This window comes from Diceros bicornis, chromosome 3 (assembly GCF_020826845.1).
Source record: "Diceros bicornis minor isolate mBicDic1 chromosome 3, mDicBic1.mat.cur, whole genome shotgun sequence".
NCBI classification, from domain to species: Eukaryota; Metazoa; Chordata; class Mammalia; order Perissodactyla; family Rhinocerotidae; genus Diceros; species Diceros bicornis.
This window is the reverse complement of record NC_080742.1, coordinates 11308524-11325883: the sequence shown is the minus strand read 5'-3', so window position 1 is coordinate 11325883 and position 17360 is coordinate 11308524. Positions and strand designations below refer to the sequence as shown.

At 38.5% G+C, this 17360-nt stretch overlaps 1 protein-coding gene across 2 annotated transcripts in view; it reads left to right on the top strand.

Annotated features, from left to right (window-relative positions):
- PRKAR2B (protein kinase cAMP-dependent type II regulatory subunit beta) overlaps window positions 1–17360 on the top strand; it is a 108602-nt gene that overhangs the window by 78386 nt on the left and 12856 nt on the right. For both annotated transcript variants that reach the window (XM_058523382.1, XM_058523387.1), the window contains exon 5: window positions 15451–15557. In XM_058523382.1, coding sequence (XP_058379365.1) covers window positions 15451–15557 — 107 coding nt within the window. The remainder of the gene's footprint in view (window positions 1–15450; window positions 15558–17360) is intronic.

Below are 17360 nucleotides of genomic sequence, written 5' to 3'. Positions count from 1 at the left end.
GTAAGATAAATCTCAACAATAGAAATGGGTTTTTTCAGTGTCACTGTGAGGAACTGTGCAAGGTCTTGGGTTTTACTCTCTTTACAAGCTAATGTCATTCGGGGCAATGTAAAGGCTTCACGTGGATGCCTGCACACACAGCAGGTTGTGTCATAGGAGGGAAATACTGAGCTCGGGAGGTCCACTACTGTTAGACAGGAGTCACCAGGCCTGCTGTTTCTGGGGAGAACGTTGTCTCATCCCCCAAGGTTGCTTGCTACAAACATAGCCCTGAGAGATGGCACAGATGAGGAGAGGTTGGGATCTTGTGTTCTCTGTGCACCCAGCAGGAACATGCAGGGATACTCAGGGCCCATGGTGTTACTGCCTCTCTCAACAGCCAGTAATAGTAATTATATTTTAAGATATAATTTTTATATTATACATATTTTTAAAGTAACATTTTACTTGGCTTTAAAGATGGGGGAATTTTGTTGTTCTTGGTAAGGATTTTGAAATTTATAGTTGGTTTTGGGTCTCTTTCTAGAATACCCTCTTGCAGTATGAGTGAGCATGCTGTTCAGATTTTGCCCTGCACTCTGCCCTAAATGTTCTGTTTCCTTCACCGCAAATTATGCTTATTCGTTGCACTATGGTCACTTGGAAAAGAACCCCTACTGCCATGTTCCAAATATGAAAACCAAGTTAACTTTTGTAACTTACATCAACTTTTTTTTGGTCAAACTCAATATCTTACAGTTTTCGGATTGATGCCCTAGAGAAGAAAGCATAAATCAAGACCCACTCTTCTTAAGATGAGGTCTTGTTAAAAAGGCCGTTTTTTTTTTTTAAGAGGAGAGGATGGCCTCAGACATGTACATGGAAAGCTTATTTATTTATTTGGTGAGGAAGACTGGCCCTGAGCTAACATTCATGCCCATCTTCCTCTATTTTGTACGTGAGTCACATGCCACAGCATCCAGGATCTGAACCTGCGAACCCAGGCTGCAGGCCTCCGAAGCAGAGCACACGGAACGTTAACTGCTCGGCCACTGGGCAAGGCCCAAAAAGTCCGTTTTTATAAAGAGGAGAGTACTGCATCTTACTGAGTCTTCTACACTGGGTCATATTGCACCCTGAAATACTATAAAAAGCTCCTTTGTTTCTAATGCCATTTATGTTTACCTCATGTCCTCCAGGAACAAGGATTACATTTTATGACTTTGAATATCTCGTTTTAGGACCACACATTATGAGTTTATCTCTCCATCTGTGAGTCCAGATTATAGGCTCTGACAGGCCTGAGCTGACCATACCAAAGATCCATCACTCACTTTATCTGCCCATTTTCTTGAGGGCGGGAACTTTATCTTTTACATCCTTATGTCACTCTTTAGGTAGCGTATGCCACTCAAGGCTCTCTACACAGAATAGGCTCTCAAAAAGAAAACATGGGACAAAGACAAGAATGTTTTGAGTTATTGTTTTGTATTTATCTAGGTGTACATATTTAATAATAAATTACATTTTGGGATATGTTTGTTACTTGTAATAAAATGATGGTCTTTAAGTGATCTCAAACTCAAGTCTTGCTAAAAGTTACACCAACCCTTTGAATACTCTCATAGCATGAATTAAGCCTGTTTAGAGTGGCCCTTCTGAGTTTATTCACTCAGTTCATTCAACCCCCATTTACCAGTAGCATCCTTGTACCAGGAATGGTGGTCAATGTGGAAGAAACAAAGGTTGTCAGTACCTGGGTTGGTATTGAAGCTGGCCTGCGGATCCTGTGTTCTCTAAGGCAAGAGCCTCTTGTCCGCCTTGATCCAGGTCCTCCGGAATAATCACTGAGTTTGCAAAACTGGGTGATTCTCTAAAGAATGGGGTTGCTGCTTGTTCTCTGTAATAATGGAAGAATAAGAAATGGAATTGATAGAAAATTTGGCAATTTTGTTTATGAATGGAAAAATTTCCTTGTAGTATTGCATAGTGGAATAAGTGACTGAAGGGATTTGTAAAATTTTTATGGGCTTCTAAATCATCCCATATCTCGAATGATAATGATTCTGTGAAAATAAAGGTCACCAAACTGTGTGATCTCTAATGATCACCCACCTCTATGAGTCCACATACAATTTTATATATGTGTGTGTGTGTGTGTGTGTGTGTGTATAAGATGATAACTTTGGTATTGGAATTAAACTAATTTAGTATTTAACTCTTTTGCTCCAAATAGACACAGAAGACAGCTATAAAATTAAGCTTTCGTTTAACTCTTAGAGTTAGGCTTCAACCAGGGAGATTCTCTGTTTTTCACCTAGAACTTTACATGGCAGAATTTCACGGAGTCACCAGAAACAGTGCTTCTCAAGCTTTAACGTGCCTGTCGTCAGAGGGTCTTGTGCAAGTGCAGATTCTGGTTCAATGGCGGGCCTGAGAGTCTGCATTTTTCATGAGCTCCCAGGCCATGTCGATGCTGCTGGCCACGAGAACCAAATGTGACAATGTCTAGTTCAGTATTTTGGTACTACCATATGTTATTTTGTTTGCATACTTCCCTATTCAATCGAACTAGAATCGTAATGCTTCAGCAGGGACTCAACATTGATATTCTGGTGTCCATACACTAAGTGATAAACGGGCGTGAATGAAATAACTGCCAGTTATACTTTCCCAAGATGCTGCCTATTAGATGGATTTTCCTTGTCATTTCAATATTAGCTCTTTTAAAGCATTCTGAAAAGTGTGGTCACATTTAAAATTATTTAAAAAAACTTTTGCTGGTATATTCTGGCAAAGAGCATCTTTAAAGTGATTATTAACAGGAATTTTTTTAGTCTTTTTTACTGCTCTATTGATCTTCAATATATATATTTTAAAAGCCAGTTCATGAAATTACCAAGTTCATGAATTATCGTCATTGAATGTTTTATAGGGAAGAAGCAAGCTTATTTACATGGTTGTTTCCAAAAGATCCTTTTGTGGATTTGAGCTCACACCATATTGATATATTTCCCTACTCAAATCCTCCTAGGGATGATGCAGAGTATGGATAAATAAACATTTATTTTTCTCAACAAGTTAACACCTAGAATAAAAAATTTATCCCCAAACATGGCAGATTGAAGGTTTTAGGTTAAGCTCATATTTTAAGCAGCCTTCTAGATTTTTATGATATACGTTTTTTACAATAACCCAAATGCATTTAAATTGAATTGCATATTCAACTTATGTAATCTGCTTATCATACAGCAGCTCCTTTCCCTTGAATTCCTTGACTACCGACTATGTTCCAAGGCCTGTATAAAGTGTTGCAGGCCACAAAATACTTACACTTGGTTCTTGTTCTCTTGCAACTTATAATTTGATAAAAGATTCAAATACACGTACCAGGCAATTTGGTAAAACATGATAAATGCTGTAATATGGTCAGGGCACTAGGAGAGGATGTGGATCTCTTAGCCTCACCTGAGGATTCACGAAGCTGGAGAGGCCACCTGAGCTGAGCCTCAGAAAATGAGTAGGAAATTGTCAGTTGAAAAGTGCAGAGTGGGGGACATCCAGGGATGGGAGCTGAGATGTGCGTGCGGTGTCATGAGGGCCCGTTCTTAAGTGCCACCCTGTGGCATTGGACACCTGCTGTAGGCAGTGGACAGGCCCAGTTGAAGCGTTTTAAGCAGAGAATGGAACAGTCAGATGTGTCTGAGGTCAGCGTGGTAGCAGTGTGGAGGGGCGAGTTAAAGGCAGGAGCGGGACAGGGCAGGAACAAAGGAATGGAGCTCAGGGAGGAAGCCATGCCATGATCCAGGGAAAAGAAATGGGCCTAACTGGGGAAGTGGGGAAAAGGGATGGTCTTGTAAAATATTCAGGGTGAGAAGTTGGTACTTGGTGATTGAGTGAATCGGGGCCTGACGGAAAGAGTCTAGGATGACTCCCAGTGTCTAGCTGGAATGACTGTGAAGGTGGTACCTTTTCCTGAAATGGGAAAACTTGAAGGAGGAAGGGGAAGCACTAATTACTAACTTGCGAAAAGAGTGATCTTGGCTTTGTATCTACTATCTCATTTGAATTTCCTGAAGTCATTATTTAGCTTGAAAATCTTGCACCTCCCAGGCCTCAGAACATTTTTCCTTGGAGTACTGTATATTCATAACGTCGAGCACAGCATTTATAATTATTAATCTCTTTGAAGATATTCTTTTAATGAATATTTTAATGCTCGACTCAGTAGGCCATTTTTCTTCTGAAATATGTCTAATTTGAGGCAAACTGAAATAATTTTCCTGTGCTATATGATAGGCTCTTTCATTAATGGAGAGTAAATTGTTATTTTTTAAGTGAGTCAGAGTTCTTTTACTGAGCTCAGTCTCGAATTTGCATTCTGCAGGAGAATAAGATGTGAATTTCCTACCGTAGTTGTCAGTCATCGTGATCAGCCTCTGCATATTAAATATTTCCTAAGTTCCTTTTGCTCTGTGCATAATTATAGGGAAATTACATTTTGATTGACTAGAACAGACACATGTCACATAGAGAAGTTCTAGAAGAAATAATTGTTCTGCATTTTATCAGGAATTACTTTTTCATATGTCTGTGTATGAATTCTTAAGCTTTATAATGTTTTAAAATGCAGCTAATTCCAAGGTAACGAAAAAATGTACTATAGCAATGTATTTCGTCTTTTTCTCCGTTTGACATTTAGAGCCAGAGCTAATCGATGAAGCTGATATTACCCCTCCGTCTGCCCTAAAAGAGTTGAAATATAAATAATAAGCAAAACAAAATATTAGTAAACCATTTAATCAACCTTCAGAATTTTGATAGTTGACCATATGTTGCCTGAGTTGATGAACTCGTTTGGGTGAAATGGTCCCTGTGGAGCCAATTAGCACCACATTGAGAAAGCACTGTTTTACTGCCACATTGGCTTCATCCTCAACCCTAGCTGCTGTTCCACAAACAGATGCCAGAGTTCACACAGGGACCCAGGGACAGGATGAAAACCACTTCCTGCAAACCCACCACCATCATTTTTCCAAAATTTTTTCTCAGCTAACGTAAAGATGCAGTATTATGCTCTCTGTTTAAATGAAAAGTTTGGTTTTTTAATTAATCAAAAATTTTAAATCACTATACAGATACAATTAACAAAAATTCAAAAAGAACAAATGAGTGGTCAGTGAAAGGAAATCTCCCTTCCATCTCTGTCTCCCAGCAACCCAGTTTCTCAGGAGCCCAGTTCTTTTAGCACTGTCGTGTATATTTTTCCAGGGTTATGCTATGCATATGCAAGTATATTCTTTTTAAAATTTTGGTGGCAGCAAACTCTACGGTGTTCTGCCCTGTCCTTTTTTTACTTAACAATGTATCAGTATTTATAGAGATTCCATATTCTTTTTAAAAATTATTTTCAGCAGTATTTATTTATTTATGAAAGTTTGAAGTGGTAATATTTATGTATTATAAAGCTAACCCATGAAAACACATTAACATTTAGCTGTTGTCCAATGGGTTAAAATTGTATATATCACAAGGAGGGGCCCAAATAACCAAAATAATATTGAAAAAGAACAACAAAGTTAAAGGACTCATACTTCCCAATTTCAAAGCTTTTACTACAAAGCTACAGTAATCAAAACAATGAGCACTGGCATAGGGATAGACATACAGAACAATGGACTAGAATTGAGAGTCTAGAAACAAACCTATACACCTGTGGCCAACTGAGTTTCAACAAGGTGCCAGGACTGTTCAATGGGGAAGAAATGGTCCCTTCAACAAATGGTGCTGGGACAACTGGATAGCCACACCCAAAAAACAAAGTTGGCCCCCTACTTCACACCGTACACAAAAATTAACTCCAACTGGATCCAAGACCTAAGTGTAAGAGCTAAAACTATAAAACTCTTAGAAGAAAACACAGGGGTAAGTCTTCCTGACCTTGGATTTAGCGATGGATTCTTAGATAGACACCAAAAACAGGAGCAAGGAAAAAAAGAGATAAATTGGACCTCATAAGAAATTTTGTGCATCAAAGGACAATATCAAAAAAAGGAAAAAGACAACCTACAGAATGGGAGAAAACATTTGCAAATCATATATGTGATAGGGGGCCTAGTATCCAGAATATGTAAAGAACTCTTACACCTCAACAACAGAAAGACAAAATTTAAAAATGAGCAAATAGACATTTCTCCAAAAAAGATATGCAAATGACCAACAAGCACATGAAAAGATTCTCAACATGGTTAGTCATTAGGGAAATGAAAATCAAACCACAATGAAATACCACTTAACTCCCACTAGGATGGGTATAATAAAAATAAATAAATAACAAGTGTTGATGAGGATATAGAGAAATTGGAACCCTAGCACATTGCTGGTGCAAAAGTAAAAATGGTTCAGGAGCTGTGGAAAACAGCTTGTGGTTCCTCAAAAAGTTAAACGTAGAATTACCATATGACCTAGCATTCCATTCCGAGGTATAGAACCAAAAGAATTGAAAACAGGTATTCAAACAAATACTTGTATATGAATGTTCATAGCCCCACTATACACAATAGCCAAAAGATGGAAACCACCCAAGTGTCCATCGATGGAAGAATAAACAAATTGTGATATATCCAAACAATGGATTATTATTCATCCGTAAAAGGAAATGAAGTATGATATATGCTACAACAGGGATGAGCCTTGAAAACATTATGCTGAGTGAAATAAGCCAGACACAAAAGATTGCATATTGTGTGAGTCCATTATATAAAATATCCAGAGTTGGTAAATCCATAGGGACAGAAAACAGATTGGTTGCCAGGGGCTGGTGGGAGAGGAGGTTGGAAAGGACTGCTTAGTGGGCACAGGGTTTCCTTTTGGAACAATGAAGATGTTTTGGAACTAGATGGAGGTGGTGGTTGTGCAACTTTGTGGCCACTGAATTGTTCTAACTTTAAAATGGTTAATTTTATGTTATGTGAAATTTCACCTCATAAAAAAAATTTGTGTATATAATCCATCTGATTATTTTGATTTCCATTAGTTTTAACATTTAAAGGCTAAAATACACTTGAAGGATGCAATTAGGGGGCCAGCCCTGTGGAGTAGTGGTTAAGTGCGCACACTCCACTGCTGGCGGCCCGGGTTCAGATCCCGGATGTGCACTGACGCACCGCTTGTCAGGCCATGCTGTGGCGGTGTCCCACATAAAGTGGAGCAAGATGGGCACGGATGTTAGCCCAGGGCCAGTCTTCCTCAGCAAAAAGAGGAGGATTGGCATGGATGTTAGCTCAGGGCTGATCTTCCTCACACACAAAAAAAATAATAATAAAAAAAGAAGGATGCAATTAAATCAGCTGTGTACAGAATCAATCACTGAAGCACCTCCACAAAATTCTGGGTTCCACAAAACACAGTTTGAAAAGCACTGAGCTCTTTTGACGGCATGTGGAAGATGGGGAGCCTGCTTTGAGCACCACCCTCAAGTGACAGCTCTCATTCTTATGTCTTTACGTTGTGCCAAAATCTCCATGAAACTTCCACCCAGCAGTCCCAGTTCTGGCCTCTAGAATCACAGCATCATCGGTGTGACAGAAGATGGCATATGGGTTCACATGTAGGTCTTCTTTTCTCACCTCAATGCCCACACTTTCCTCAACTGTTCCCCCTGTGTCAGGTTTTCACATTTCCTGACTACCTTCTTTGAGTGTTCTCTTGCTTGTCAGTGACTCCGTTGAAAGATAAATGTCTTAAACTCCCACATTCTTTTTTATAGCTGCATAGATTTCCGATGTGTGGAGATACCAAACTCATTTATGCAGTGTCTTGTGGATAAACAGTAGTTTGTTTCCAATCTTTTGCTGTTATGATGCTGCAATGAAAAATGCTGGTGTGCATGTCATTTCATAAATATCTGTCAAATAGCTTCCTAGAAAAGGAATAAGGAGGAGGGTATGCATATTTGAAATTTTATTAAATATTGACAACTTGCCCTCTGTAGAGTTTGTTCCATTCTAGCTTCCCATCAGCCGTCTGTGTGAGAATGCCTCTTTCCCATACCATGTCCAACACGGTGTGTTAGTCTCACTTTTTTTTTTTTTTTAATCTAACAGGTCAAAAATGATATCTCATTTCTATTTTAATGTGCATTTCTCTTTATTCTGAGAGAAGTTAAACTTTTTTTTATATTTTTAAGATAAAAAATATAAAATGCACCCCTTTTCTGGAAGCTTTGCAGATTTCTTCATCTTCGGTGTTCTAAAACCACATTGTCATATTAGTGTGGTTTGGTCATCAAATGTGCTGGACTCTTTCAGTCTGAGAACTTATGTCCTTTGGATCTGGAAAATGCATCCTATATTTCTTTGATTACTTTTTCCCCTTTGTTTTCTGTATTATCACTTTCTCTGGAACTCTTATCTTTTCATCTCTTTATTGGCTTTCTTTGAACTTTTTGGTTTTAATTTATCTTCCTGCCCCTTTACTTTTTACAAAATTTTGTAATGGTGGGTACATGTCATTATGCATTTGTCAGAACCCATAGAGTGTACAGCACCAAGAGTGAGCCCTAATGTGAACTGTGGACTTTGAGTGATTATAATGTGTCAATGTAGGTTCATCGACTGTAGCCAATGTACCCTCTGCTGGGGGACGTTGATAGTAAGGGAGAGCTCCTGGAGTGGATGAGCGTATATGAGAACTCTCTATACTTTTGTGCTCAATTTTGCTGTGAATCTAAAACTGTTCTAAAAAATAAAATATTTAAAAGGAAGAAAAAATTTTGGCAGTCATGTTTTTAATTGCCAACATACTCATTTTTCTCTGATTTGCTGTTTTTCTAAATGTTCTATTTTTCATCCCATGCATCTTGAATATCTCTGGGTATACAAAGTAGAACTTTCTAAAAGCTCTCTGCTGCTCCTGAATTCTCTGTCTCATCTGGTGCTATTTTGCAGTTTATCTTAGTCGCGTAGGCTACTAGAGGGGCCACCCAAAGCTGACCTAGAGCTCTGGATGAGTAGGGCAGGCCTGTCAACCAACATACTGTTTAGGTGGAGCGCACAGGGAGCCAGCTGTTACATGGGGGACCCCTAAATCCGAGCAGGTGAAGGTCCTTGTTCTAGGGCACCAGTTTTCACAGTGACTGTTGTAGTTCTCTCTCATTTGTTCAGTTTCTGCTGAGAACCTGCCTCTGATCTTTTGTCTGGGAAGAGTTGGGGTCAATACTTGTGTGCTAGGTGTTCTGTGTTCAGGATGGAGGCATTGGAAGGAAGGTATCAGCTGGTGGCGTAGGACTCTGCATCAGTCTACTCATTTTCAGCTGTCTCAGTCCCATCCTGACCGAACCGTGTTTCCCAGTCTGCAGCCTGGTGCTCTGACAGGTGGTTGCCCCCATGCTGCAGGTCCATCTGCCCAACTCTGGGCTGCACCCCTCTTTGCCACCCCCATGTCACTCACCTTTGCTCTATAAGTCTCTCCTCCATCCATCAATTTCCCTTCCCATACTCTGTATTTTTGTGGATTCATACCCTCATATTCCCTGTGAAATGTTAACGGGGTCTCAGAAAGAAGAGGGTCAATGTGGTCTGTTCATGCGTTTGATCCAGAATATCTTATTTCTTCACCTTTTCTTCTTCCACTTGCATCTTTTCCCCGTCTAATCTATCTTCAGCTCCTTAATTTACTTGTGATGATAGTTGATTCTGGCCTAGGCAGTTAGTGTTGTGCCCTTTTTTTTTTTTTAGTGGTTTTTTTTTTTTATTGATGTTTTAATAGTTTATAACATTGTGAAACTTGGGGTTGTACATTTTTGTTTGTCCTTCACCATATACATGTCTCCCTTCACCCCTTGTGCCACCCCCCACCCCCATTGCCCCTGGTAACCACAATATAGTTTTCTCTGTCCATGTGTTGGTTTATATTCCACATATGAGTGAGATCATGCAGTGTTTGTCTTTCTCTTTCTGGCTTATTTCGCTTAACATAATACCCTCCAGGCACATCCATGTTGTTGCAAATGGGACGATTTTGTCTTTTTTTATGGCTGAGTAGTATTCCATTGTATATATATATACCACATCTTCTTGATCCAGTCATCAGTCGAGGGACATTTAGGGTGCTTCCATTTCTTGGCTATAGTGAATAATGCTGCAATGAACATAGGGGTGCATAAGCTTCTTTGGATTGTTGATTTCAGGTTCATCGGATAGACCCCCGTAATGGGATAGCTGGATCATAGGATATTTCTATTTTTAATTCTTTGAGGAATCTCCACACCGTTTTCCATAGAGGCTGCACCAGTTTGCATTCCCACCAGCTGTGTATGAGGGTTCCTGTTTCTCCACATCCTCTCCAACATTTGTTGTTTTTTGTCTTGGTGATTATAGCTATTCTAACGGGCGTGAGGTGATATCTTAGTGTTGTTTTGATTTGCATTTCCATGATGATTAGTGATGTTGAACATCTTTTCATGTGCCTATTGGCCATCTGTATATCTTCTTTGGAGAAGTGTCTGTTCATTTCCTCTGCCCATTTTTTGATCAGGTTGTTTGTTTTTTTGTGGTTCAGTTGTGTGAGTTCTTTATATATTATAGATATATAATATCCATAATATATATCCTTGTCAGATATATGTTTTGCAAATATTTTCTCCCAGCTGGTGGGTTGTCTGTTCACCTTGATTCTGGTTTCATTTGTCTTGTAGAAGCTCTTTAATCTGATCAAGTCCCACTTGCTTATTTTTTCTTTAGTTTCCCTAGTCTGGGTAGGCATGTCATCCGAAAAGATTCCTTTATGACCAATGTCAAATAGTGTGTTGCCTGTATTTTCTTCTATGAGTTTTATAGTTTCAGGTCTCACCTTCAGGTCTTTGATCCATTTTGAGTTAATTTTTGTGAATGGCAATAGCAGATGATCCACTTTCATTGTTTTGCATGTGGCTGTCCAGTTTTCCCAACACCATTTATTGAAGAGACTTTCCTTTCTCCATATGTTCTTAGCTCCTTTGTCAAAAATTATCTATCTGTATATGTGTGGTTTTATTTCTGGGCTTTCAGTTCTGTTCCATTGATCTGTGTGTCTGTTTTTGTACCAGTACCATGCTGTTTTGATTACTATTGCTTTGTAGTATGTTTTGAAGTCAGGGATTGTGATGCCTCCAGCTTTGTTCTTTTTTCTTAGGATTGCTTTAGCTATTCAGGGTCTTTTGTTGCCCCATATGAATTTGAGTATTTTTTCTATTTCTGTGAAGAATGTCTTTGGGATTCTGATTGGGATTGCATTGAATCTGTAGATTGCTTTAGGTAATATAGACATTTTAACTATGTTTATTCTTCCAATTCATGTGCATGGGATGTCTTTCCATTTCTTTATGTCATCATTGATTTCTTTCAATAATGTCTTGTAGTTTTCATTGTATAGGTCTTTCACCTCCTTGGTAAGATTTATTCTTAGATATTTTATTCTTTTTGATGCAATTGTAAATGGTATTATCTTTTTGAGCTCTCTTTCTGTTAGTTTGTTATTAGCATACAGAAATGCAACTGATTTTTGTAGATTGATTTTGTACCCTGTGACATTGCTGTAGTTGTTGATTATTTCTAATAGTTTTCCAACAGATTCTTTAGGCTTTTCTATATATAACATCATGTCATCTGCAAATAGTGAGAGGTTCACTTCTTCGTTGCCTATTTGGATTTCTTTTATTCCTTTTTCTTGCCTAATTGCTCTGGCCAAAACCTCCAGTACTATGTTGAATAGGAGTGGTGAGAGTGGGCAGCCCTGCCTCATTCCTGTTCTCAGAGGAATGGCTTTCAGTCTTTCCCCGTTGACTATGATGTTGGCTGTGGGTTTGTCATAAATAGGCTTTATTATGTTGAGGTACTTTCCTTCTATACCCATTTTGTTGAGAGTTTTTATCATAAATGGATGTTGTATCTTGTCAAATGCCTTCTCTGCGTCTATTGAGATGACCATGTGGTTTTTATTCTTTGTTTTGTTGATGTGGTGTATCACATTGATTGATTTGCAGACGTTGAACCATCCCTGCGTCCCTGGTATAAATCTCACTTGATCGTGGTGTATGATCTTTTTAATGTATTGCTGTATTCGGTTTGCCAATATTTTATTGAAGATTTTTGCATCTATGTTCATCAGCGATATTGGCCTGTAATTTTCCTTCTTTGTATTGTCTTTGTCTGGCTGTGGTATCAGGGTGATGTTGGCCTCGTAGAATAATTTAGGAAGTGTTCCGTCTTCCTCTATTTTTTGGAATGGTTTGAGAAGGATGGGTATTAAATCTTCTTTGAATGTTTGGTAAAATTCACCGGAGAAGCCATCTGGTCCTGGACTTTTATTTTTTGAGAGGTTTTTAATTACTATTTCAATCTCTTTACTTGTGATTGGTCTATTCAGATTCTCCATTTCTTCTTGGTTCAGTTTTGGGAGGTTGTATGAGTCTAAGAATTTATCCATTTCTTCTAGATTGTCCAATTTGTTGGCATATAATTTATCATAGTGTTCTTTTATAATCCTTGTATTTCCGTGGTATCAGTTGTAATTTCTCCTCTTTCATTTCTAATTTTATTTACTTGAGTCTTTTCTCTTTTTTTCTTAGTAAGTCTGGCTAAGGTTTTGTCAATTTTGTTTTTCTTCTCAAAGAACTAATTCTTTGTTTCATTAATCCTTTCTACTGTTTTTTTGGTCTCAATTTCATTTATTTCTGCTCTGATTTTTATCATCTCTCTCCTTCTGCTGACTTTGGGCTTTGTTTTTTAATCCGTCCTGCCACTCTGTATCTTTTGATTGGAGAGTTCAATCTATTTACATTTAGGGTAATTATTGATATTGAGGGCTTAATGTTGCTGTTTTGTCACTTATTTTCTGGTTCTTTTGCATTTTCTTTGTTTCTTGTCCCATTTGTTTCAGACTGCCAATTCAGTTTGGTTGTTCTGTCTTATGACTCTTCTAGTTTTCTCTTTGTTTATCATATGTAATTTTGTTTTGATTATTTGTTTAGTGGTTACCTTGAGGTTTGTATAAAAAATCTTGTGTATGAGATAGTCCATTATCTGATGGCCTCTTATTTCCCTATACTAAGTCCATTCAATCACTTACCTCTTCCCTTTCTAAGTCGTTCTTGTTATACCTTATTCTATCTTGTGTTGTGGGTGTGTGTTTACAGTGATGAGGTTATATTTATTTTTGGTGAATTCCTTCCTTTGATCTTTGATTTTGGTATTTAAGTGGTTGCTAACCTATTCCGGTAAAGATCTACTATTTTTCTGATTTTGTTTACCTATTTTTATCCTTGCTCCAAGCTTTGTATTCCCTTTCTTTTCTTTTTTTCAGGCCTGAGGGCCTTCTTGAGTATTTCTTGTAGTGGTGGTCTCGTGGCCATGAACTCCCTTAGCTTTTGTTTATCTGGGAAAGTTACTATTTCTCCATCATATTTGAAGGATATTTTTGCTAGATAGAGTATTCTTGGCTGAAAGTTTTTGTCTTTCAGTATTTTGAATATATCATTCCAGTCTCTCCTAGCTTGTAAAGTTTCTGTTGAGAAATCCGCTGAGAGCCTGATGGGAGTTTCTTTGTATGTTATTTTTTGTTTTTGTCTAGCTGCCCTTAATATTGTTTCTTTGTCATTGACTTTGACCAGCCTTACCACTACATGTTGTGGAGCGGGCCTTTGCCTGTTGATGTATTTAGGTGACCTATTGGCTTCACTTACTGGTATTTCCTGCTCCTTCCCCAGACTTGGGAAGTTCTCAGCTATTATTTCCTTGAATAGGCTCTCTGTTCCTCTTTCCCTCTCTTCTCCCTCAGGAACACCTATAATTCTTATGTTACATTTCCTAATAGAGTCAGATATTTCTCGGAGACTTTCTTCATTTCTTTTTAGTCTTAGTTCTCTCTCCTCTTCCATCTGGAGCATATCTGTATTCCCATCCTCTATAATGCTAATTCTTTCCTCCATATTGTCAGCTCTGTTCTTTAAAGATTCCAGATTCTCCTTTATCTCCTCCATCGTGTTCTTTATCTCCATCAGTACTGATTGGTTTTTCTTTATGATTTCAATCTCTTTTGTGAAGAAACTCCTAATCTCATTGAATTGTTTGTCTGTATTATCTCGTATTTTGTTGACTTTTTTTATGCGAGCTATTTTGAAATCTCTATCATTTAGGCTATGGATTTCTGTGTCTTCAGGGTTGGTTTCTGGGTGCTTGTCATTTTCCTTCTGGTCTGGTGATGTCATGTACCTTTGCATTGTGGTTCCTGTGTTGGCTTTATTTTTCCTCATCCTGGCAATATCTGGTTGCAATTTCCACCCCACCACCGTGTGGGGGTTAAGGGCTGTGTAATCTGAGCCCCCCACGCTCTGTCCTGGCTGTTCGCTGCAGTCCGTGGCCGCTTAGTCTGGTCTGGTCGGCTGAGCTGCAGTGTCCGGCATGGGGGCGGGGGAGGCTCGCTCTTTTGCCCACTGGGTCCCTGGCGTCGGGGGGCTTCTCACTCGCCACTCGTTATCCGCTCTTCTGGGGTGCTGTGTTGTGCCGTTTTTATACTCACAGATAGGGACTTGATCCAGTGCTGGGGCTGATAAGTGGCCACAAATAACCCCCGAAGTCCTGGGACTTGTCTGTGGCTGTGCGCTGCACTATTGCTCCATATCCATTCGTTCCATCTGTTCTGAGGCCTTTGAATTGTTCCTGTATTTGTTCTGAGGGAAGATTTCTTTCATCTCCTAGCTTATTCTGTTCAGCTGAAGTTTATCTTTAAGCCTTGTCAACCACACTTTAGCAGAATAAAAATTTTAGATAGTTTAAGTAGTTGTTGAATAATAGGCTGGATGTTTCGGGCTTCAGTTTTGATAAATCTGTCCTAGGGAAGTAAATGGTTGCTTCTTGAAGAGAACCTTAGTGACAAAGGATAGTGATAGAATGTTTGCCACAAGTGTTTTTGGTTTGGCTTTTGTTGTTTCTCTGTTTGGTTTGGTTTTGTTTTTGCTGCAAAACCAAAAAGCACTGGAGTCAGGATTTGAATTCACTAAGTATTTAGGTAATCTTTATAAATTCTAGTGATGACTCATAGAGGGAAGTTTTAACAACAGATATCTTTAAAAGACAGTTGCACTAGTTTTTTACTAACCTGGTCATTTTAGTTGCTAAGATTATATTTCACAGGGTTATGTGGTGGTTTGGTGGTTAATTTTTCATATTTAAGTGGTGATAGCTGGAAATATTCTGAAATAGATTAATTATAATTACTTTCATTCAGATACTGAATATGAGAGTAAATATATCATCATCTCATTTGTGTAGGATAATGGAGGACTATACTGAGTATTTTTTTGACATGATTTAATGGCAATAGTGATATTTCCATTTCTTTGAGCTTGTTCATAGAAATATAAAGCTAATTATTGTTCCTTAAGGAAAGATGATCTAGATAAACATAAAGAATATATCTTTTTTTTTTAAATAGGAGCAGATGTCTCAAGTCTTAGATGCCATGTTTGAAAAATTGGTCAAAGAAGGGGAACATGTAATTGATCAAGGTGATGACGGTGACAACTTCTACGTAATCGATAGGTAAGTTTTGTGTAACTTCACCACTGAAATGTAATGAACCTTTTGTGTAAAATCTCAGTGGTTATTATAACGACTGACAAATTAATATATGAAAGTTGCTATTGCCTCTTCTCTCTTATTACTGCATAACAGGCGCTATAAACCTGCTGTGAGTACATGCAGTGAAGCCATACTAGATCGTGAAAGGAGGCCTAGTTTATGAAGACTGGTGATGTTTGGTTGGTTTAATCTATACATCTCGGTCATTTACTGTGAGCCTCCCTATTTGTGAACTTCTATTTGAGAGGTAGTTAGTATGCAGTAGATGCCTATCAGTAAAAATAGGAGCATAATGCAGCATCCAGGCTAGTAAATCACAGTATAACTCAATCTGTGTTCTATTTTTCAAAATGTTCTTTTTTATCAACTGCAAAGTAAAACATGCTCATTTGAATTTTAAAAATTCAAATATTTCAGAGGAGCATGAGGTGAAAAGTCAGTCTCTCTTCCTACTGCTTCAGCACCATCTAGTCAGTAATCTGTATGTCCTTCCAGAAATTGTTTATGCATCATTATATTTGTCTTTTAATGACCCTGTAGAGAAATTATTTTATTTAAATGAGAAGGCATGCATTTATACTGAAAATTGAATTTCAGAAAATTTACGTTGTGCTTTACTTCCTCAAAGAACAGTGTGCTTTAAGCAATAACTAGATAAGAGCCCTGAAATGTAGTAGAGGAGCAGTCTGAACTGAGTCTTTATTTCTTCCCTTTTGTAAGTTGATGAGGAAGTGTTTATGGGATGATTGATACCCCAGCCTCTCCTGTTATGTGTGGAACACAGGTCATCTTCCAGCCTGATTTATTGGATTACATTTGCTTCTGTGGGTAGAGTTGTGTTCAAGTCAGAGGCCTTGCAGAAAATGACTCCTTATCCGTCTTCCTAGGCCTGCGGTGGTCTCTGTGATGCATCAGTAGTGCACACTCTCTGAATCAAGAGTTTCCACTGATGCCTCATTCCCTCATCTCTAATGCCTTGGTGCCCTGTGGAGTTGTTGCCAAGGCATTAGCCAGGGCCGGGTGGACTCTTGTGATTTTAGAATAGAACAGAACCAGTTATCCCAAATGTAAATTAGAGTCATGATTTTGGTATCATGCACAGTTTCATCAGTGAAACACCTCAGAAGTTCTCTCAACTGTTTAATTGTATTTAATTGTAGGGGTATATGAGAACCCCAAATACAATGCAAGATTAATCTTCTTTAGTAGGTATTTTGACTATAAAAACTGCCTTACGTTTGTATATAGAACATTCCCTTTTCAGTTAGATCCTGATCACGTATTTGACAGATGAAGGTTCTCACTGAGGCACACGGAAGTGACGGGGGTCGGGTAAGGTCACCCAGAGGGTCAGCGTGGAGCAGACCCAGCAGCCAGGTCTCTTGGCCAGCCTCTGGGCTCTTCCGTGGCTCTGCACTGCCGAGGCCTCACGTGATTTCAGCTGGACTGGTAGCCCATTTTCTTCTCAGCAGCACACTTGTTGTATATTTTATCCTATTCAAAGTAGAAAATGTAGGAAACAGTTTTAGTGCAAAAGTGTAAATAGTGTAAATAGATGAATTAATCTGTACTGGAAAAATAGTCATGAAACAAATCCTTGAAACAGCCATTCTATCCATGAATTATATTAAAAACCAATTATTCTCTTTGTTATTCATTAATGTCTTTTGTCTTTTATCTTGTGTTTCCAACAGTACATGGAAAGACAGTCCTCCACAAGAAGAATTAGTTCATATAAATACAGGATCTGGATAATACATAGTG